The sequence below is a fragment of the Apteryx rowi genome, unplaced genomic scaffold (genome assembly GCF_003343035.1).
Source record: "Apteryx rowi isolate R43461 unplaced genomic scaffold, aptRow1 scaffold_237, whole genome shotgun sequence".
In the NCBI taxonomy this organism is placed as follows: Eukaryota; Metazoa; Chordata; class Aves; order Apterygiformes; family Apterygidae; genus Apteryx; species Apteryx rowi.
In genome coordinates, this window is record NW_020448719.1 from 990580 (window position 1) to 1011852 (window position 21273).

A 21273-nucleotide genomic window follows, 5' to 3' on the forward strand; every position below is an offset into this window, starting at 1 on the left:
GGCCCTTTTAGTTTCTAAACTAAGCTTTTGCTTTACATTTTCATCACCACACAAGAAAGGTAACTGCACTGTTACAGCTGCATGTGAAGCCTCGCTGTATTTATTGTAGGTGTGAGCCTATGGGTTCCTTTGGAAAGCTGCATTAAGTATAGTCCACCATCAGAATACAGCATATTTGTTCTGGAACAGTGATCTTTTTAACACGTTTTTATGCATACAGCTTATTTGATTTGTGAAGCACCTGCTCTAAAAATGTTGTTGCAGAGGACTCTCTATCTCACATGTGATGTGCATAGTGCTGGAGGAGCAAAAGCAAAAGAATTAAAGAGTCGAAAATAATTTTGCTTGTGTCAGAACATAGGGTACCACATTCCCCAAACAAAAAGAGGGTGAGAATATCAAAATCTAGGCTGTTCAGTATCATTGCCACAGATAAAAAGAGAAAACAAGTGAAGAGCTGACAAAAATACAAGAGGCACCATATAAACATCCACTAGTTCCTCCACTAGTTTGAGCAGGGGGTCTTAATGTTTTGTGTTCAAAAACTCAGTAAATTCAATTGAATTCAATGTTATGATTGTCCACACTATCATAACAAAACTGTCCTTCACATGTTGGGAAACTGGTGAGGCATTTCTCTACTATCCATATGTGCTTCTGAGCTAGACAGGTGGTTCCTTTGCATCCCCAGAAGAAACCATGATGAATTCTAGTAAAAGAGCCATCTCCAAACAAGGTCCTGGAAAGGATCTACTCTCTACCAGATGCCAGCAACTATTAAAGTTCATCCTGATGACTGTGATCATGACCAACACACGTGTTCACTGCCAGCGATCTCACAGTAAAGGCTGTGGGTGAAACAGGTCTCGATTCAGGGATGTGTTCCCTCCTATACTTTTCAATGTAAGGTTCAGCCACTTCCCACACCTGCAAAAGCAGAAAGTGAAACAACAGAGTCAGAAGCAAAACAATTTTCCTTCAAACTCAGTCAGACTTCAACACACAATTTCAGGAAACTCTGTGCAACGTTACTGGGATGGAACTGAGAATTTCAGACCAATGTAAATAAGCTGTATGGGACCAGCAGAAACAGCGAGACAGTCAGAGTGAGGTTAGGGAAGAGCATGTAGATGAAGTGGCTGAAGCCAACCACTGAACACACCGACGGGTATTTCCAAAGTGGAGCTGCAGAGTACTCCTGAGGACTGATCATACGGCACATGCCAAAAATCAACACTTGCCTTCTGCTCCACCAGCAGTCTGTGAGCTGCTTCAATGTCTGGGGCCATGAAGCGATCCTTCAGCCAAGGCCTGTAAGGAGACACATGGAGAACATTGGCCAAACATTAACCACCGCCACAGTCAGCAGGTCTCCAAAGTGGTAACCTCTGGGCAACACATTTATCTGATGTTACCTCACAACAGAGCGCACAAGGTCATAGACTTTCTCCAATGGGGTCGTTGTTCTCAGAGGGCGTAGGAATTCAATGCCCTGGCAGGCTGCAAGCAGTTCAATAGCCAGAACTAGGAAATCAAAACAGTGGGAGAGAGATTTTTAGCAGGTACAGCCCAATGGGAGGTTTCATTTATAAAACCTGGAGTTTGTTCTAGCTAATATCATATTGTTTCCAGTAATATGAAAAGACCCACTGTGGATCCACATGCCCAGAAAGGCAGCCCAGCAGCAGGGTCATTTTATGGATGGTGCTGGGGGACATATCCAGCATTGTAAAAAGCACATTCTGGGTGGTCTGCCATACAGACTTTTCAGTGTGCCAAGCACTCCTAATCACCACAGTCTTAAATCCATAAAAAGCTCATCCAAGTTATCTTGAATATCCAAACTAATGGGCACCTTAAATCAGAAAACTTCTTTTGGACTAACTTAGATGAAGAAAATGCCTTGAGCTATAAAAGAAAGTTCTGCTCATGAAACTTGCAAGAGCACAAGTCCATGCAAAAGCGCTGATAAAATTACAAGGGCTTTGGGCACAGTATCTGCCCACCTCATACAGGATTAGTTATTGGCATTAGTTTCTTATTTTCATATGAACCAATTCACTCAAGGAAACTGGATCTAAAACACATTGGTTCTGCAGTTACAAAGTCATTTGTCTGCATACGAAAAAAAAGTTTTATAGAACTTTAAGTCTTCAGGGCACTCCAATGTATAAACCTAAGTGGGCAAACGCATTCAGTATTTTTGTGCTACATATTGCTCTTTTTTTCCAGTAACAGCTGGCATCTGTACCTAAGCACCCCATCTGCCTAAATAAATAAATAAGAGCAAGAGAGAATACTTTTGCTCTTCTAAACAAAAGATGAGGAAAGACCTCTGCTGACTGTCCTGCAGTAAGCAGTTCTATTTCACAGGAACACTCAACTCTAGATTTACCTTATCTCTGTTCAAAAGGTCCAAGTGCTTGTAAAAATATATACTTCATACAATACCTTTGAATTTTCAGATTCATTAACTCTTTTTTTTTTTAAATGATGATAACCAGAAAGAATGGCACTAATATCATAATCTGGTTACACAGAGTAGATGTGTCTAGAAATCAACCTCAACTTTACCTTGTTCCACATGTTCAATAACTCTCAGAGCTTTCCTTGCAGCCCATCCTCCCATGGACACGTGATCCTCTGTAGCAGCACTGGTTGAGAGAGAATCCACAGAAGAGGGGTGGCACAAGGCTTTATTCTCAGAAACTGCAAAAGTCCAGTGCAAATGAATGGGGGACAGAATGGGCAAAAGACACTAGAAGCAACAGCCAACCTGGAAGGAGACTGCAGCAAAGAGCCCATACACCACGTCAGGCTTCAGCGGAGAATCCAACCGCTGCACCTCTTTTGAGAATGCATTCATGTTTTAATTCTACTGAATAATTTGTAATAAATGCCTTACAAAATAACTTTGCCTCTGAAAAAATAACAAGTATCAGTTTTTGGATGCAAATACTAAGCAAATATAGGAAGACTGCTCACTCCTCCCCCTTCTCTGGGGTTGCGTTGCTCTGGCTCAAAGATCTCATGGAAACAGAAGAAAAAGAGTGGACAGCATAATCAAAGTGCAAACCTGAAAATGGTCTTGCCCATTACTTTAAGGCAACTCTTTGTAAAGAGCATTGCTTCACTCGGTTTTAATTTCAGTCATGGATACTGACCCTAGTGCCCCTAGTTTTCAGAGGAAAACTAGAGATCAGCATCTGACCCTTCTCACCTGATCTGAGGCATTTCCAGGACCTGCAGCAGAGCGATGCTGCAGGAGCATGGTACCTGTCCTCTCCCACCCCTCCTCACCTCACCTTGCTACAATGCTGCACAGGTCCTCATCCAGGCACACTCACACCTGAAGGTCAGAGTGTGCTGTCTTTGAAAACCTGAGCGCTCACACTTGAATGCGACCCCTAGTGTAATCCACTCCTACGCAAACTGCATCCAAAGCAAGGGGAATTTGGCCACCAGCGGGACTGTAGGCACCATCTTAAAGTCTGAGGCTGAGAACTGCTCTTTAGAAGAGAAGAAACAAAGCCCTTATTCACAGTGCTCTCGCTGCATGCAGACCTTTTCCTTCCAAAGCCCAGCAGGATGCTGTGTAACACCCTCACCAAATTAGGAGCTCCAGAAAAGCAGCAAGAGCAACAGAGGTGGTGACACCAATTGCAAGTACAGCTGCCCCAGCAACACAGCCCAGGGCAGAGCTCAGCTGGCACATTCAGGCAGGCAACATCAGGCCCTGGAGAAGCAACAGTTCAGCCTGGCAGGCACAATGCAACCAAAGAGGAAGGGAGAGAAGCATCCACTAGTCCTGCAAAAGATCTGCACATTTTTTTCAGCTTTATTAGTATCCCTGGGAGTGGACAACACTAGCTGATACAGAACCACCTTAGAAACTGGCAGTATCACTTAAAAAAACCAACATTACACTTTGTTCAAAAAAAAAAAAAAAAAAGACTAAAATCAGAAATCAAATGGCATTTTATGATAACTCGTGGTTATATTGACCAGTGAAAATTTATTTTAATCCATGAACCTCTGCATCTGGTGGCAGTCATGAGATTGGAGGCTTGGCAGTTGTTTTCATTCCCCATGTCAGAGACCCAAGAACAACCCAGAATCCCTAACTTCAGGCTGCAAAAATGAGCTCTGGATGTAACCGCCAGATGAGCCAGGCTGAGATTCCTGGCACTTGAAGCCAAGCGACAGCTAGACCCTGGAGCCAACATAAACTCTGTCCAGCCAAAAGGAAAAGTTGCCAGTCTTCAAAAGAGGGGACCAGCACTTCAGCTCATAATCCAGTCCCACCTCCAAAACCAGCCTGTGGGCAGAGTTCTTCTATTACATTAATTTATTTCACTGACTGTTTTTTTCAGCATATTTATCTACTCATTTGTCTGATATCCTCAGTTTCTTTGTTTGCATCTCTTGCTTGTAATTTACCCTCTATCTATTACATGCTTATCTTCACATTGGCTTGTGCTTTCCTGAACCTGTGAACTGTGATGTCCCAGAGGTCAGCATGCTTTTGGTTGCTTTAGCCAAGAGCACTAGGAAATCAGGTCCCACCAGCCTAAACATTGGGGTCACAGACTTTGCAAAGAAGCAGTAGCAAAGGCCTTCACGGCCCTTGGATTAGAGCAGATTAGATTGATACCACTGGGGCTGCGGTGAGGCCTAGCTCTTCCTCTGCTGTTTGGTAATCAACACTATATTTGTTACAAACAGATACCACTTTAATCTTTAATCTCATTTGTAGTATAGCAATAGACCAGACTAAATCCAGAATAAGTGGACCCAGAAAACCTTAAAAGTAATTCCTTTGCTAACCTAATCCTACTTAATTTGATGAAGCATCTTCTTGGTATATCAGTATCATAACATATTTCTATTGAGAACAAAGCTAGAGGAATACTTTGCTGTTTTTGACTCTCAACACTTGACACTAATAAGACAGCATGATCAGCAGCAAATCTGCAAAGAGTAACTTGGCAGGCAATTCTGGGCCCCTTGAAAAATTGCAGTAAAAGACATGAGAGCTAAAACTTCCACTGGACTGTGGCCTACACAGTTCAAAGCAAAAGAGAAAAAAAAAAAGAAAAAAAAAAAAGAACCAGGATGATGGTGAGGTTTGGACTGAGCCGTCTCTTCTCCCCTCCCACTCTCCCAAGCTGATGTTTTTTTCTCAATGGCGAGAAAACAAGGGGTTAAGAACAATCTACAGCTTCAGAATACAAATAGCTTTAATGATGACTAAAGGATAACCAGCATCATTGAGGGCGTAGGATGATTTTGAAGAGTGAATGGCCAAATCTTTCCCGGGATAATGGAGTAGCTCTATTCAGACAAAGGTACAGAAAATGGTGATATTTTATAGAAGACATTTGCAAAGATGTAGAAGCTATGCCAGAACAGTAAGAAACAGAAATGGCAACAGAAAATTTCAAAGGATCTATTAATGTCATCTTTTTTCACAGCACACTTGGATGCTGGAATATCCACATACCCCACAAGTCAAGTAACTAACATTTAGAGCTACTACCCAGGTCCTGATTTCATGCTACCTGACAAAGACTGAAAAGCTGTTGCTTACTCTAAAAGAGAAACAACTTGATGGAGACAGAGCCATACTCATCTGGACCACCATCTAACTGCTGCTAAGATTGCACCTGGAAAAATGCACACCTCTTCCCTTTCTCTCTGTATTAGAGATAAGGGCAGAGGAGGAATGACGGAAAAAAAAAGAAAGTCTTGCATAGTGAATATGTCCATTAATGGTACAGGATTAGTCACAAATGCAGATGGGGACATCATCTGACAAAGTATCTGAACCACGAGGTGTGTTATGAACAGCATAAAAGCTGTGAAAAGCCTTCAAAAAGATCATTTCATACTCCTGTGTTAGCCAGGAGCCATCTACCCTGCAGTGAGGAGAACTGGAGTATGTACAAACATCCAAGCTGGCATCTAGCTAACTTCATGGCTGTTGTCAGCAGCGAAGCCATAACAGCCCAGGCTGTACAAGACTGCACAGACTCTCTGCCTGAATTTACTTTCACTGATGTCACTATTTGCCTTAGCTAGCTAGACTGAAGGGATATGAATGCTTCTATGGTTCTGCTTCAGTTATACCACCCAGATGCAGCCTAAACAAATTCTGTGCAGAGAGTATTAATCCTGGTATGGAGTATGCTGACGTAGCTCTAGGTAGGCTTGCAGAAGTGTTTGACTAGGAGTAACAAAGAAGATTATGATACACACTGACTCCAAACAGAGGCATCTCAAGTTGGACTCCTTTTCTCCCAGGAGAACGGTGCTGGGTGAGTCACACTTCAATCAGAGTAGGCAGCAGTCCCCTACCACTGTGCCCATTAATGCTTAAACTGGATGCCGCAGAATATGGATGCCTCTTTGCATCAGTAAAATACAATTTTAACCTGACGAACCTTCCTGAGGGAAAACACTGACATGGATGCTTTATCACAACAATAAAGTACCCCTATAATGAGGGCTCAGCAGTAGACATGAAAGACTTATCCACACCTGCCAAGATCTGATATGTGCTTAGCCATTTAGAAAAAGCAGCAGCAACTTTTCTTTGTGAATTGCATAATGGACATCATTTGTCAATCACAATTAATTACATAAATTAAATTAATATCCACAGCTGTTTTGTCAGTTCATGACGCTATCAGCAATATGTTTCAAGCAAGCTGTCCAGCCTTTTCTTAATGAAAGAGAAGAGGATGACTTCTCCACTCAGAACAATTCACTATCACTAATGCTAGGTGACCCACAGAAAGCATCCAGAAAACTACCCTATATAATACAGAAACTCCAAGAAATGGCTTTCTAGATGGCTTTGGTGATTTGCTTTCTGAGATGGTCTGTGAAACAGTTGGTGGGATCCAATGGAAGCAGGGAACATATATGCATTTGTGTGTCAGTCATGTTGACCTCCAGTAAGGTCCCACAACCAGTTTTTTTAGAAGGATTGCACACCTTTTATTTGCAGCTATAGCTCCTCTGCTATTCTGGGTCTTCTTCAGGGCAAACTCATGTCTATCATACATTTAAAGACAGCAAGGAGACGGGGGAAAGGAAAAGAGGTACAATATCACCTAGCAGGTTTTAAGTTTTGTTGCTAGACAAGTGAACTTCATTTATTTACCATCAACGATTCCTTTACCTTTTTTCTTTCCTTTCTTTTCACTACAACCTTCTATTCCCCTGAGGAAAAGTATGCTGATGTGTTTTTTTTTATTGTGCTCCTCCAATTACAATCCCTAGGAACTCCAGTGTCCTGCTGATCATGGAGTTTGATACTGGTTTATGCACTTGGCCATCAGATGGAGACACTGAATACTAAGAACATCAGGCCCAATAGTCTTAAGTTTGAGACAAGTGGTGTCCCTGTGATAGTGAGAAATGAGGAATAAAGGTACTACCCTATTTAGAGATCATAACTGTTCAAACAGAGGTTCTACCTTCAGCAGAGAGGCTCAGACAGATGTTTACGCTTGTTCTCTAGAGTATTTGCTAATAACTTTATAGTCCTATCTGAGCTGATTTGCAGGTTCCTGGGTGCACAGCTGCCACTGGACTTCAACTGCAGTTTTTGTGCTGACCATTCTGTAAATCAGAGCACTGCCCACCCTTCCCACTTGTAAGTGCGCAAGCATTCCCAGCGAAGCCCACTGAGAGGTTTGTGTGCTTGGAAAGCTAACCATGCTCATGGGTCAGTGCAGAGCAAAGAATTCTGAGCCGAAATAATTACAGCTGCACTAAACACTCAAGCTTTGCATCCCGACAGCTCAAAGCATGTGGAAAAGATGTGGGGAACAATTAGGAATGAGATCCCTTTATATCTACGATCAAATTAGATTGCCTTTATATCTACGATCAAATTAGATTGCGTCTAATCAAACTGCATCAATATAAATTGGTCTTTCCATTTCAACTCTCTCGATGATACTGCTTCAGCACTCACCCAGGGCAGCTGCTGTGCAGTGGGCGATCATGAAGCCAGAGTTCAGACCTCCTTCAGTTACTAAAAATGCAGGCAGCTCACTGAGTGAGGGGTTGCAGAGTCTCTCAATTCTTCTTTCACTAATTGCAGCAAGTTCATGCACACCAATTGCCAAATAATCCAGAGCCTATAAGAGAAGATCTCCTCATTATATCAGATGACAGAAGAAAAGAACAGAAACTAAAATGTTTTTTCTCCAATTGCTTAATTACCTTTGCAGGATATTCACCATGAAAATTTCCTCCAGAAATGGTCTCTGCCCTTTGAGCAAACACCATCTTTAAGGAAAAGCTAAGGCATGAACATGAATAAAATACTGCTTACACGGCAGATATCTGCAAGTAATCAGAATGTCTTCTTTGAAGGAATTTTCATGCTAACATGCTTTTATTTGCAAGTACATTGTATTACATCTGCATGCTCACTTTTCAGAAAATAAAGACCAAATCTCGGTTCTCCAAACTTGTAGACACAGTTTTGACATGTGTTTTATTAAATGGACTACATGAGATGAGGTGTTTGATCAAAGTGTGAAAATTATTAGGGATGTAAAGAAACACATGTTTGGATCCTAGCATATTTCTCAGTTGCTTGGTAGACTCTCTCCAAGGCAGGTAGCAAGGAGTGATGCTTATCAGCTATTGATATGACAATACATATAGCATCTTTACACTGATGAGGGGAATTCAGCATTGCTCAGAGTGCCAATATAAGGCCTGTGCACAGAGTTTACCAGATTGAATGAAAAAGAGGTTTACAGACCACACACATTTTACGTACCTTCCATGACTGAAACCAAATCTTGCCCTGAAGTGCAGGTTTTACTAATGCTGCACCACCAGATGTTTCAAATGACAAGCCACTATCAACCTAAGTCCATTTGGCTGCCAAGTCCCATCTATCTACCTATTCAATATAAGTGCATAGAACCTGATCTAGGAAGCACTTAAACATGTGTTAAACTTTATATACAAGTAGTTTCTTTGCCCCAGTACACACTTGCACAGTCCAGTGCTTTATACAACTAGAGCCTTCCCGTTACCCTGAGACTGTTGCTTTTGGAACAAATGGGAGCTATTGACTGAAGTCAACTATGACTTTTCAGCCTCATTTACAAATAATTATTTAGAAGAAAAAGATAAAAAAAGAAGGCCAAGAAAAATTTAATGGAAGAATAAAATCATCAAAAAGATACAGGGTTGTCCGTAGCACTATTGATTTCAGTCATCATGATGTCCTTCACAAAAGTGATTGTATCATTTACCACTCCATGAACCTAGAACAAAAGACATTAGCACAAGAGTTTAGCATCTATGGTTAGTTCATCTTCAGTATGCTGACCCAATTGCAGGTGCTGTTTTTCCCATTATCCCAGTCTCTACATCCACACATGAAGACAGTCTTGGATTTGCTCTGAAAATCAGGAGCATTGCCATTGTGGGACACTGCCCATGCTGGATATCTGAAAGACTAGATTTACTTTTATTATGACAGTATTGCTAAGATGATCACCTGAATGTGTCGTTCTTTACCTGTTTGGGATGGTTTAACCCAAATGGAAGACAAGATAATTAATATTCTCTTAACTGATCGGGGGTAGAAGCAATATTAAGGGAGAACTAACCTAAGAAAACCCCCACAGGAAACAAACTCTCACTAATTAATTAATTACTTGGGCAAATCTTCCACGGATTGTAATAGCTTTGTTTATGTTAAAACATGGGATCAAGTTCATCCAATGTGTTTGGGATACTACAGGTACATGAATAGCCATTCACCCCAGCTGCTTCTGGAAACACCTTTCCCCAGTTCATGATCTTAGCATCTAGGCAGAAGAAATCCCCTACTAAGCCTGCAAATGTGGAAACCAGTATCTTCCCCATGCTTCCTACACTTGGCCTTTTGCAGATCTGAACACAGCACTGTCAGGCACTGCCTGATGGGTGCATGCACTCCCATAGCATGGGATCAACAAATTACATGTCTCCGATAGTAGTGTCTTTCAACTGGGGAAGAAGCAAAATAAAACCACCTCCTCTAACGGAGTCAGTCAATGTATTTCTGAGGGTATTTCTGAGATGAAAACTTCACCATTGTCTGCTGCAATAAAAGGAAACATAAATCGCTTTTTACCTGAGGGCAGCAGCGCATTGTGTATGCATCCTGAACTCGATCACAAAATCTATGGCTCTCTAGGAAGAACAAGGGGAAAAAAACCAAATATTCCTTACTCAAAAGCGTATGTGCGACTGTAGAAACACCCAGCCTCTCCTGAGTAACTCAGGAGGCTGAAGACTAAGATTTTTCACCTGCTATTTCTGATGGATGATGGTCAGAATCTAAAAGGGACCTGAATCGAAATGCCACTTCAGTCTGCCCACGATGTGGACGCACTGCATGGATGTCTAGTAAAACAAATAAGACTGTTAGGTTTTACCTTCTCTTGTCAATAGCTGTTAGCAAACAGAAGTTTGCTAGAAGAAGTCCAGTACCAACCTGTATCAAAGGCCCTAGTTGTACCCTTCAAGACTTCAAGTGTAAGGGCAGCAACTATGTCTGCTTGTCTAGCAATAGCACCGGCTCTTTCAACTGCTTCACATCCCAGCGAAGTGATCATTTGTGTCCCATTAATTAGAGCCAGACCCTTCAAAGAGAGAGCAGACGTTAAGCAAATTCATTGCAGCTATTCCACATGCTGTGATAATTCTCCATCTCTGCGATAATTCTCTTTCTTAATTCTCTCTTCTTTAAAGACCTTTGTTTTTCTTTAGGACAATCTGGCAAGCTAAGCATAAGAAGTGCGGCTTGACTGGGCATTTTTGCTACATAAATTGTCAATGGTCATGACCCTACTAAGTCACCATAGACACCCTTGGAACTCCAGCGTGTTGCATGAGGTTTATTTCACATTATTTCAAACTGAGACAAGAAAAGTACAGCAAAAAAAGAATTCTTTATTCTTTTCCTCTTCTTTGGAAGCATAACGCTATTTTTACTCACTTTTTTTTACGTTATTAACTAAACTGAAGGAGCTATGAGCATGGGGTGTGTGAAAAGCAACCATAATAAGGAAGCAGAGAATTAAAACAGAATTAAAAGTTTTAACAGCTTTAACAGTTTAAATAGTTAAAACTAGCTACAGGGTTGTTCTAAAGGCCCTTGAAGCCCGTGAGTCTTCCATTTTTCTGTAGGAGACATGGGATTTGGCTTCTTGCTTCTGAAGTTGTTTTACAGTTATTGAGGCCCATTGTCAGAGGGCTGCACAGCCTCAAGTCTCTTGCATCCCCATGTAAACTTTCATACTTGGAGTAAGATTCATCTCACCTAATTTTAACCATCTAAAAGTCAGATATCATCTGGGCTCATACTTTAGTCAAGGAATGGTACCTTCAGAGGGCTTCTTGGACACCTGTTTCAAGATGAGATAAAGTGTTTTCTGAAGATGCCTGTGTCTCTCCACTGACTAAACAAGTAATCCAGATGCCAAGCTTGGGTTTGACATTTTGAGTTAAGTAGGGTGATATTGGAAGAGGGAATCTGACTCCTGACAGTACTTTTTTAGTGTGGCATTTGTTTAATCAACAGATTAATCCACCCAAATTAACTATTCACACTGTCCTACTGATATTAATATTATATACAATTATTATAACTATATATTTACATAATTATTTATATATAATTATATATATTATAATAATTAAATGCTGCATTTAATTAAACATTACAAAGTATATTTTAAGCAATAAAATGGTAAGTTTTTTGAAAAGCCATTCTCAACAAAGGCCTTCAGATCTCTATAATTCTTTAAGAAGAGTCATCTTCTCTGAGGATACAATGCAAACCTATGTATTAATATACACTCGTAAAAAATTACAAAGCTTAGCCTATAAAATCAGGACATATCTGAATACAAACCCTCTGGGAACAGCTAAGTAAACTGCTGATTAGCAACCAGAAAGGTCAGTTCTACATTAGTGTTATGTGGGATAAATCTAAAATTACTATTTGCATTGGTTTGGTTACCACCAAAAAAAAAGTTTGTCCTCACTGGTACAATACTATTTCAATTTCCACTGACCTGGAGAAACATGGGATATTAACTGCGATATCTTCCACTGAATGATCAGGAGTAGTAGAAAATGTGGATCAATACCCGTTACCAGTGAAAAAAGGACAGAATTCAATCATTGGCATTTATGAGGGACGGGACTTTTTTCTCCTGGGCCCATAAAGCTTCTGTAACTAGCTGCAATTGTGCTGAATCCATAGAAATGCTGCCATAAACCCTACCGGAGAAAGGAGTCTCCAGTATCCCTGCCATGGCTGACTTCAAGTGCTCTTCTGGACCTTGATTTAAAATGACTTAATTCATTTCAGTCATAAATTGTAAGTATAAAGCAGCTAGTGTTTGGCGAAGCTTGTTTTTCCATCAGCTGGCATCACTATAGTTTATTACCTCTTTTGGTTTCAGTGTAATTGGTTTCAGACCATGGGCTTCCAGGACCTGTAAAGTAGTTTAATGACAAGGTAATTAACGAAAAATGCTTTTCAGGAATTTGATCAGCAAAATTTTTAAATCTTAAAGCATAAATAAAAATATTAGGAAATTCCCCAGTGAAGAGAGAAAAGGGAGCTTTCTATTACAAACACTTTAAACAATTTTTTCTGCTAGGCTAAGCAAAGGACTGAATAAGTGGGCTTCAAAACCAGCATCTCATTTCCCAGTGCCAGTAAAAGAAGGTACTAGGAGCAATAAGGTGAGATATTGTCGCAGCCCATTAACATCTGTTGCATATTATCTGATGGGAGAGAGTAATAGGAGAGAAGTTTGTAAACATCTTAGGAAGGTAGTTCTGTCTACCCCCTGCTTCAGAGTAGGTTTGGCTTGACATAAGCTATCCCTTATAAAGGTGAACTGGAGAGAGAGACAGGATGTCACACCTTTTCTTTAGAGTATCTCCAATGATGAAGAGTCCTATTGAGTTTGTTCTATAAGGCAATCACTCTTGTGAGAAATGGAGGAATAGTATAACCTTGATTCTGATGGGAGTCCTCTCAATTTTTTCAGCTGAAGAGTTAATAAACCTCAGAGAAGTGTACTTAGGAAATGGAAGGAACAATGATGCAAGAGACCTCCTCGCCTCTGGAAATGATGTAAGAGACTTTTCGATCAACTGACAAAAGCAGGTAGAGCAACAGGTGGGAAGGCTGGATGATCTCATGTTGAAAATACTTCCTGGGGAATCTGGTTGCAATTCCATTCCTGCTACAGAATACTTGTGTGAGCCACTGACCTGATGGATGAAGTTCTTATTCCTCTTGCATTTCATCTCCTTTCCCATCAATTCTTTCCCGTGTTTCCAGGGAGACTGGCAAAAGTTGAGATGATAATGCTCTGAATATATTATGTAGGATCATAATTTAATGAGCCACAGTCCCCTACAACGTCTGAAAACAGGAGGTCCAAGACAAACTGCCTTGCTTCCTTCCCTACTTGTCTACCCGTGTAGTTCTCAGCACTTCTCTAGCTTACTGTGATAGTATGGCTATCAAACCATAAATAAATCTGGTGTTCAAACATTACATGGATAGGAGCAACAGGTGTAACAGAACAGACTACCAAGAGAGACTTTGGAGAGGCCAGACTTGGAGATATTCAACACTAGATCAATCTGCTGGCTTATTAGTGACAGAATAAAATTTAAAAATTAATTTCATTATAAAACATCTTGTTGTAAAGAAGGATGCTATAAAGGTTCCCTGTGAATATACCGAAAATATCTGTGTATCCACTTAAAGTCATTATAAAATGCAGTAGAAGCCTCACTAGTAAGTTTCTACCCTCAATAAATCTCCAGTTACTCTCAGTATTTGAACTTTTTGAATTTGAGGGGTGAGGATTTTGTGGGACAGTGTTGATGTTTATAGAGCTGAAGATGTAGTAATAGCTCTTTCAGAGCTGGTATCGCATCCTGTCTCTCTCTCCAGTTTCTAACCAATGTCACTGCAGTATCTTGCATTGTGATACTATGGTGTGATATTTCTTTAGGGCCTAATAACATGCGGGACATTCATTCAGTGTCTGTTCCAATGACATGTGGGTCAGTACGTTCCATGCTCATGGATCCACTTTCCTCAAGGTACAGGATGAGCTGCTAAAGGCAACCTAGCCCCAATTCAAACTGGTACACAAAATCCAAAGACTTGTAAATGTTATGATTCTATCTAACAGTTCTTAGCAAAAAAGCTCTTCTTCTCATGCTATACACAATTTACACAGATGAGCCAGCAGGCAGAAAAAAAGCAATATGAGCTGCATGGATCTTACATATTTAGCATCAGCCCAGCCACTCTTTGGAGACCACATCTTTCCCTCTCCAATCAATCCCAGAGCAAGATGAGAGAGGGGGGCCAAGTCTCCGCTGGCTCCAACTGTTCCTTTCTCAGGAATATAAGGAAGGCAGGATGCTAGAAAGAAATTAAATACAACTCTTGTTAGAGCTTCCCCTTGATATGCTCCTTGGAAAACAGAGAAGCCAACACGTGAAGGTGGTCACAGTTATATCCTGTAATAATGACCAATGTAACCAACAGCACTACTCTCATGGCAGACTGGGATTTGACCCTGCTCCCAAGCTAGCTGCAGCTTATAAAGAAATCAATCCCCTTCTAAATTAAGTCCCATAAGGTCTGAGAAGAGCACTGCTAGTGGTCATTGCATCTAGAATCACATGGCCGGGCAGCTAAAACATTGCTCCTCTCAGGTCACATCCCAGACAGCTCAGTTGTGAAGAGTTCTTCAGGACTTGTAACCTGGGAATCTTGATTCAGATGTGGGACACACTGACATCATTTATGATGTCTGTGAAAAACTGGGGTTGACTTTCAAGTTCATCAACCTAAAACCAGAACCATCGCCATCTTACTCTCAGCTCTGTTAGACTTTAGATAAGGCTTATCCAACAGCTTCTGTGCAACTGTCTTCCTTGCCACCTAGTTCTTCACTTCACTGTCAGGATTATATGTCCTGTTCATGAGAAACAGATTCTTGGCAGTGGGGCTTTTTTTACTGATCTCAGCATACGCGAGATTTCATCCCATGTAGAATTGCTAGGGACAATATTTGTACTCAAGAGAATCAATAAGCATTATTATGTTCTAGAAGACACATTTGTGAGTAGTCACCATAGTCTACATCTCCCAGAATATCTCAAAATGTAGAGTCAAGTATCCAACTAAAAACTTAACTTCCAGGACAGACCTTGTGTCTGAGAGGGTAGCCTTGAATTAGCATGTGTTTAATATTCCCATAGTAGAATAGAAAGTCACAATAGCTCTTTCCTACAACAACAACTTGATTTACTAAACTTCCACTAAGAATGATTTGCAAAAGTAGCTGAGGATTTTCAATGTTTTAAAAATACTGCCTAAGATAAATTGAAGGGATCTGCTTTTCAAAGTGCAGGTGGTTAGCATCTTCAAGAAAAACAGGTCCTTTGAACTGAGCACCCCAAATCACCCCAAACACTAACAATGCCACAGAACACACCTGCTGAGGTCAAACGTAATTTCTCACATCACTAAACACTGAGTAATGCCATGAATCCATCTTCAAACCCTCTTCCCCAACCCTCTGAGCCCTGAATGTGTGGAAACAAAGAAGCAGAGCTCAGGGAAGTATGGAAAAAGAAGGAATCAGCCTTTTTTTTTTTCTTTTGCAGTCTTAAATACTGAATTCCAATTCCTTCACCCTCAGTGGGAGAAGAAACACCGGTTAACAGAAGGCAGCACAAAGCCTGTATTCTTCAGGCCTAACTTATATAAACATAGCTCTTCTATCACACATCTGGTCTGCAATCTCAGAACAATCTTTCATTTTATGTTAAAAAAAAAAAAAGAAGAAGAAAAAGAAGGAAAGTTGAATCTAATGCTCATGTACAGTGCAGAATCAAATGAAAGACCTCTGACCGGAAGCTCGTATTTATCCTCAAAATAAGCACTGCATGGAGAGAGATGCTGCTTGCTCGTCACTGCCTCACTAGTATGCCTCACCAGAGGGACCATCAATGAATAGCAGCTAATGAATAGCAGAGCCACCCCTTTAGTTTTCCTGCTGAGGCTTCCAGCAATGCGATACAGCTTTAACTGTTTTCATAGCTGAGGCAACGTGAATAGCTGACTATCCATGCAGTTCTGCAAGTCTTAGCTTGCAGTTCATGCTTATGATAGTCAGTCACAACAGTGAAGCACCACCATTTAGAACAACTAACGTTCAGTGTTTAAAAGATATGTAAATGCCACCCTGCTCAGCATGGGAGAGCCTATGGGTCACTAGTGATCTTGTGAGTTAAGTCACTTGTTTTTCTAAAAGACAGTAGAACAACAGCTCCGTAGCTTAGGTAACCTGGTTTTAACATTTCATGTAGGTCACCCCTTCCATAACTGTTCAGTATAGAAATAGCTCTAGCTCATTGTTAGCCTTGGCCTGTTTGTGAACAGGAAACCTGTCATCTTGATTAACTTTATGTTCAGAGCATGCTTGTTACCAGCTCACAATAAGTTTTCTTTCCATAGCAGAAAATGTAAGAAATAATGTCAGGTTTGCACTTAAAGCTGGGCCTGAACTGGGATATAGATTATCCAGGTTCAGTTCCTGTTTCTGCCACAAACTTCCTGCCTGGTCTTGAACTAATTACCTAAACTCTCAGTGGCTAATTCTCCAAACGCCTGCCTGTTGCATATACCTTTCTCTCAGCCCTTCCTGTCATTTCTGCTCATACTCTAAGTCCTTTGATCCTGGAATGGTCTCTAGCTATGAGTTTGGACGTTACTGAACACAGTGGAGCTCCAGTTTTGATCTCTCAGAACTACCAAGTAGAAAGAACAACTCCCACAGCTCGATTCATTGAGCTACATCCTTCCACTAGTGAAATAGTTGGGGGGAAAAAAAAAAAAAAGCGGTGGATTTTCTTTAAACATCTTTTTACCATTAAATGCTTCAATAACTTGCTGGAGAGTTTCTAAGGATATTCCACTGTATCCTTTTGCCAGAACGTTGATCCTCAGTGCCAACAGCATGCGAGATCTCTCTGGGCTCAAAGGTTTCCCCACACCTGAAACGATAACAGTCTCAGTTACTAACCCCAGTATCAACAGCGACAGAAAAGGGAAAACATCAAGCAATTTCTCACTACCTGCAGAATGTGAACGAACTAAATTCACTTGGAGCTCCCTATGAAGAAAAAAAAAAAAGTCATGCAAAAACCCAAATAAGTCTTTCAAAGCAAAGTTTTATTTTGCACAAAGCAGAGAGAAATATTGAAGCAGCCCTCTCAACTAAAAAAGTATAAACATACAGTGTAGAACTGCTCCTTTTTATATGCGTGTCTTCTGAAAAGAAAGAAAGGAGAAATGCGCATACATAACTTACCTAAGTTTACTACTTGGAATGACTGTTCGGGCAAACTTCCCAAACCCCGTGGTAATTCCATAAACAACTGAAAGACACATACATTTCTGGGTAAGGAGAGAACCCAATAAAGTTATCTAAACCAACTGAAAAAAGTAATTAATAGTTAGAGATGAAAAATATATACCTGTCTGTTCTTTTACAATCCTTTCAATCACTTCTCTTGATCGCTTGACTTTAGCTTCAGCCTCAGGTGTGAGCTAGAAAACAAAAGTTTTCTATGTTAGTTATCTATCATTGTTTAATTCTAATCATAGAAGGATAAACACACAATTTCTAGCCATGTTCATTCAGAGTCTTTACCTTTATCTTGTAGAGCCCCTTCCCTAAATTCACCAAGTCCTCCGTTGTTAAACTGTTCCCATCTAAAGAAATATACTGCACAAAAGAACCATATTTTAATTTGGGATATATATAAAGTTGCTTAATAACTGTTATTAAATAAAAATACAGTCAAAGCTCAGCAATGATAGTAAGCTCACTTACACTCTCATTTTTAAGGCAGGAACTCTCCATCAAAAACATAATAAGCAAATTACAGTTCTGATTCCTAGACCCAGCAAATTTAACAGCCACTGATGTTGTGAACACTGCAGCTGCTAAACTCTCAACAGGTTTTGATGAATAGTAAGATCATTACAGAGTTGTAAAATCATTAGCGAGTCCTACCTGTTCTGGTTCTCGATATTTGCTATACCTGAAAGTTCTGTAAAGGAAAATAAAGGGCAAACAGAATCTCACAGATAGTGGCCATTTGATTAAAGCTGCCAACATATTCTAAAGGGGGAGGAACACTGAAAGAACAGGGAAATGTAGAAAATATTAAATCTGGAATTATAAAAATAGTTCACAAAAAAATCAAAAAAGGATACAAATGAACTCCTTCTGGTTGAGATGGTATGAAATCTGGAGACATTATATCTCCTTCTATAACTAGAAGAAATACATAAAATAAACACAAACAGCGTTAAATTGTACTTTACCTATAAAGGAATTCTTTATTCATTATAATATACAGCAATAAGAATTTTAATTTGCAGTCATCAGCCCCCATCATATTTCTCTGCTTCTAGGAAAATAACAAGTGACTATGTAGTTATTTAAGGTACTCTAAAGGCAAAAGCAAAACAGCTCAACCCTCAGACACATAGTCCATATCACATACACGTACAGTGTGTATGGTATCATATACAGATGATGTATACTATGATTGCATTTTGGCATTTTTCCATAAAATCTTAGACACTATCTCAGATGCAATTTTAAATAAACATAGGGGGTGCACTGACTCACATGCCAATCGCCATTGCCCTGTGATGCATTGCTTAAGGTTTGCTTACCAACTTCCACAAACTCATTGTCCTCCAGGGCATCCTCCACTGTGTCATCAAGGTCCAGCAAGCCAAGCCCCTTGCACCTTCGAACATAAAATTTTACTTCTTCCACTGAGGTAAATCCACCGTTATCAGGTTTGTTTTTCATATAGCGTCTCACAGCTTCCTTTCCCAGCCAGCTGATAGTATTAGTACAGTTTTGGCAAGGTACTGCTAGCCATTCTCCTCGGACGTGCACTGTGTATCTTGGCATGCTTCCTCTCCGAAATTGTGCCTCGACTGAGAAGCGCCGCACTGTGAATCAGCCTTATATTTGTCACGTGACAGCCTAAAGAGCAGTACCTAGCTAGACTCCAACACTGCAATCAGATAAAGGCAAAAATCCACCCCCAAAGCTCCCTACCTTTGTAGATAAGCTAGATCGACATATTCAGCTGACTTCATCCAATCAAGCCAACGCTAGGGAGCACACCCTTTTCCTGGAAAGGGAAAAGAAACCCATCAGCACAGGAACTTTTTCCAGAGATCATACCAAGTATATAGAAAAGAAAATCTAGGAGCTAGAGTTTATGCATCAAGAAAAATAGACAAATAAATCAAAATAAGCTGGAATGCAACTGTTCTAAGACCTTAAAGGTTTAACAAGAGTTAATGGAGTTCTTACATGGCAGTAGATCATACTAACGAATACCTCCATAAGTGACAAGGATGAAAGATATTTGCCCCATTATGGATTGGTAGCAGCTGCTGGGATTGAAAGGAGACTAGATTATACCCTCGTATCTCTATCCCGTGCAGGATGAAGCAGGCTGGAAGGGTGGGCAATAAGCCTGCTTTGCTCATTCCTACACTGAAATTTGAGAATGTAGCTTTGTATTGTAGATGAAAAAGATTCATAAATTCTCCATTACCTTATAATTTATGTTCTGGAAAACGTTGCTGTAACAGGTACCAACAAATAGTAGACTACACCTGCACGCTTCTGAGCCTCATGCTGCCACACCAAATTTCCTTTGCAGACACAGGCAAAGAGGAAAAGATGTGCAGAAATACAGGTGAGAATGGTGCTAAAATAAAGTTCAGCAATGACCGTGTCCACATAGAAGCTGCAGATACCTGCAACCTTAAAGATAAAACTATAGCAGCACAGTTGTAGATCATGCTATCCGAAATATTATTGCTAGCCACCAAAGGACTACTACGAGTGCACTCAACTGGGATGAATTATTACAGGAATAAATTTTTGCTGGAGATTGGCCAAAGTCTCTGTGTGGGTGACAGTGCTGCAGCAGAGGGGGACGGAGCTAGTGAAAGGCACTCCTGCCACTATTTTTGTCCTAGCTCTGACTGCAAGAAACCAAAACTAGCTGGCGGTCTGAATTCCAACAGCTAAATCTAGAGGTAAGACGTGGGCTTTCACAACAACAACAACAACAACAACAACAACAAAGAGTTGCCCCAAAGCAAAGAACATAGCAAATGTTTCTAAAACCAAAGGCAGTAGCTTTCATTGCAAACTGATAGCTTGAACCAGAATCTTTTAAAACCAGATACTCTCTTCCATCAGACCCTTATCCTTGCTCATTCAGGTGATGCAGTAGTACAAACCAAATTAGACTTTGGGAGTGAATGAAAGGAACTGTGGAAAGATATAATCCAAAATACAGAAAAAGAAAAGTGCTTTTCAGTCAGTTTTCCACCAGAAGTTATCACTCAGAAGAGTAGCAAGAAGAGAGCGAATGGCTCCTTAAATCCATAATAGAAGAAAGCTTTAACAATTTAAGTAGCTGTTCTTTACTCACAAGGGAATTACTAACTATTTTGGTTCAAAAGTCAATGTTTTATTGTTTCTTAAAGGCCAAGTAGGCACAAATTTCATAAGAAGAATTTAAACTGATTTTTGAGCCTTAATCCCCTAAAGGTTAATTTTTCCTCTCATTTTTAATTAAACTACTTAGAATAGGTTAAGACATATACAGGTTAGTTTAATTGAACAATGCAGGGTGCCTTGAATCAACAAAATTCAATGAGATATGCTCATGCCTTAATTCATATTAGAACTACTAACATGAAAAGACAAATCTGATAAAATAAGTAACTTCTTATAAGCTTATACTAATCAAAACTCAGAACAGAAGTAAATTGATAGACTCTCCACTCTCATTCTAAGCACTATTCTTAAATCCATTATATTTGGTATTCTTCCTTCTTCAAAAGAACACTTTCTTCTCTGCTACCCCTTGATGTGGTGTTATTTCTATTTCAATGGATTTTATTTATGCTAGTTGATTATTTTCATGAAAAGCATTCTGGATGTCAATCTTCTCAAATTCACTTCAAAAAACAACCTACAGATGGCAGTATCATACCAGTTTTACCTAAACCATCAACTACTGTACTTGGACTGCTGAAACAACTACAAAAAACCCCAATGTTCCTAT

At 40.1% G+C, this 21273-nt stretch overlaps 1 protein-coding gene across 8 annotated transcripts; it reads right to left on the reverse strand.

The window, feature by feature from the left end:
- Positions 1–82: 82 nt before the first annotated feature.
- HAL (histidine ammonia-lyase) lies at positions 83–19311 on the reverse strand. 8 transcript variants are annotated; one of them, XM_026066080.1, is made up of 21 exons: positions 19236–19311; positions 18839–18915; positions 18371–18431; positions 18168–18195; positions 17802–17876; positions 17626–17698; positions 17460–17526; positions 17224–17261; positions 17017–17142; positions 14358–14497; positions 12486–12533; positions 10523–10670; positions 10336–10431; positions 10160–10218; positions 9222–9302; positions 8239–8304; positions 7988–8153; positions 2575–2709; positions 1416–1524; positions 1242–1311; positions 83–927 (listed from the first exon to the last, which is right to left on the reverse strand). In XM_026066080.1, the coding sequence occupies exons 1-21, from the start codon at positions 19274–19276 to the stop codon at positions 778–780; spliced, it is 1854 nt and encodes a 617-aa protein (XP_025921865.1). In that variant the 5' UTR covers positions 19277–19311; the 3' UTR covers positions 83–777. The 8 variants fall into 8 exon arrangements, with proteins under 8 accessions (XP_025921865.1, XP_025921863.1, XP_025921861.1 ...); XM_026066078.1 differs by having other exon boundaries at positions 18839–19160; positions 19236–19302; XM_026066076.1 differs by having other exon boundaries at positions 18839–19305.
- Between the last annotated feature and the right edge of the window lie 1962 nt (positions 19312–21273).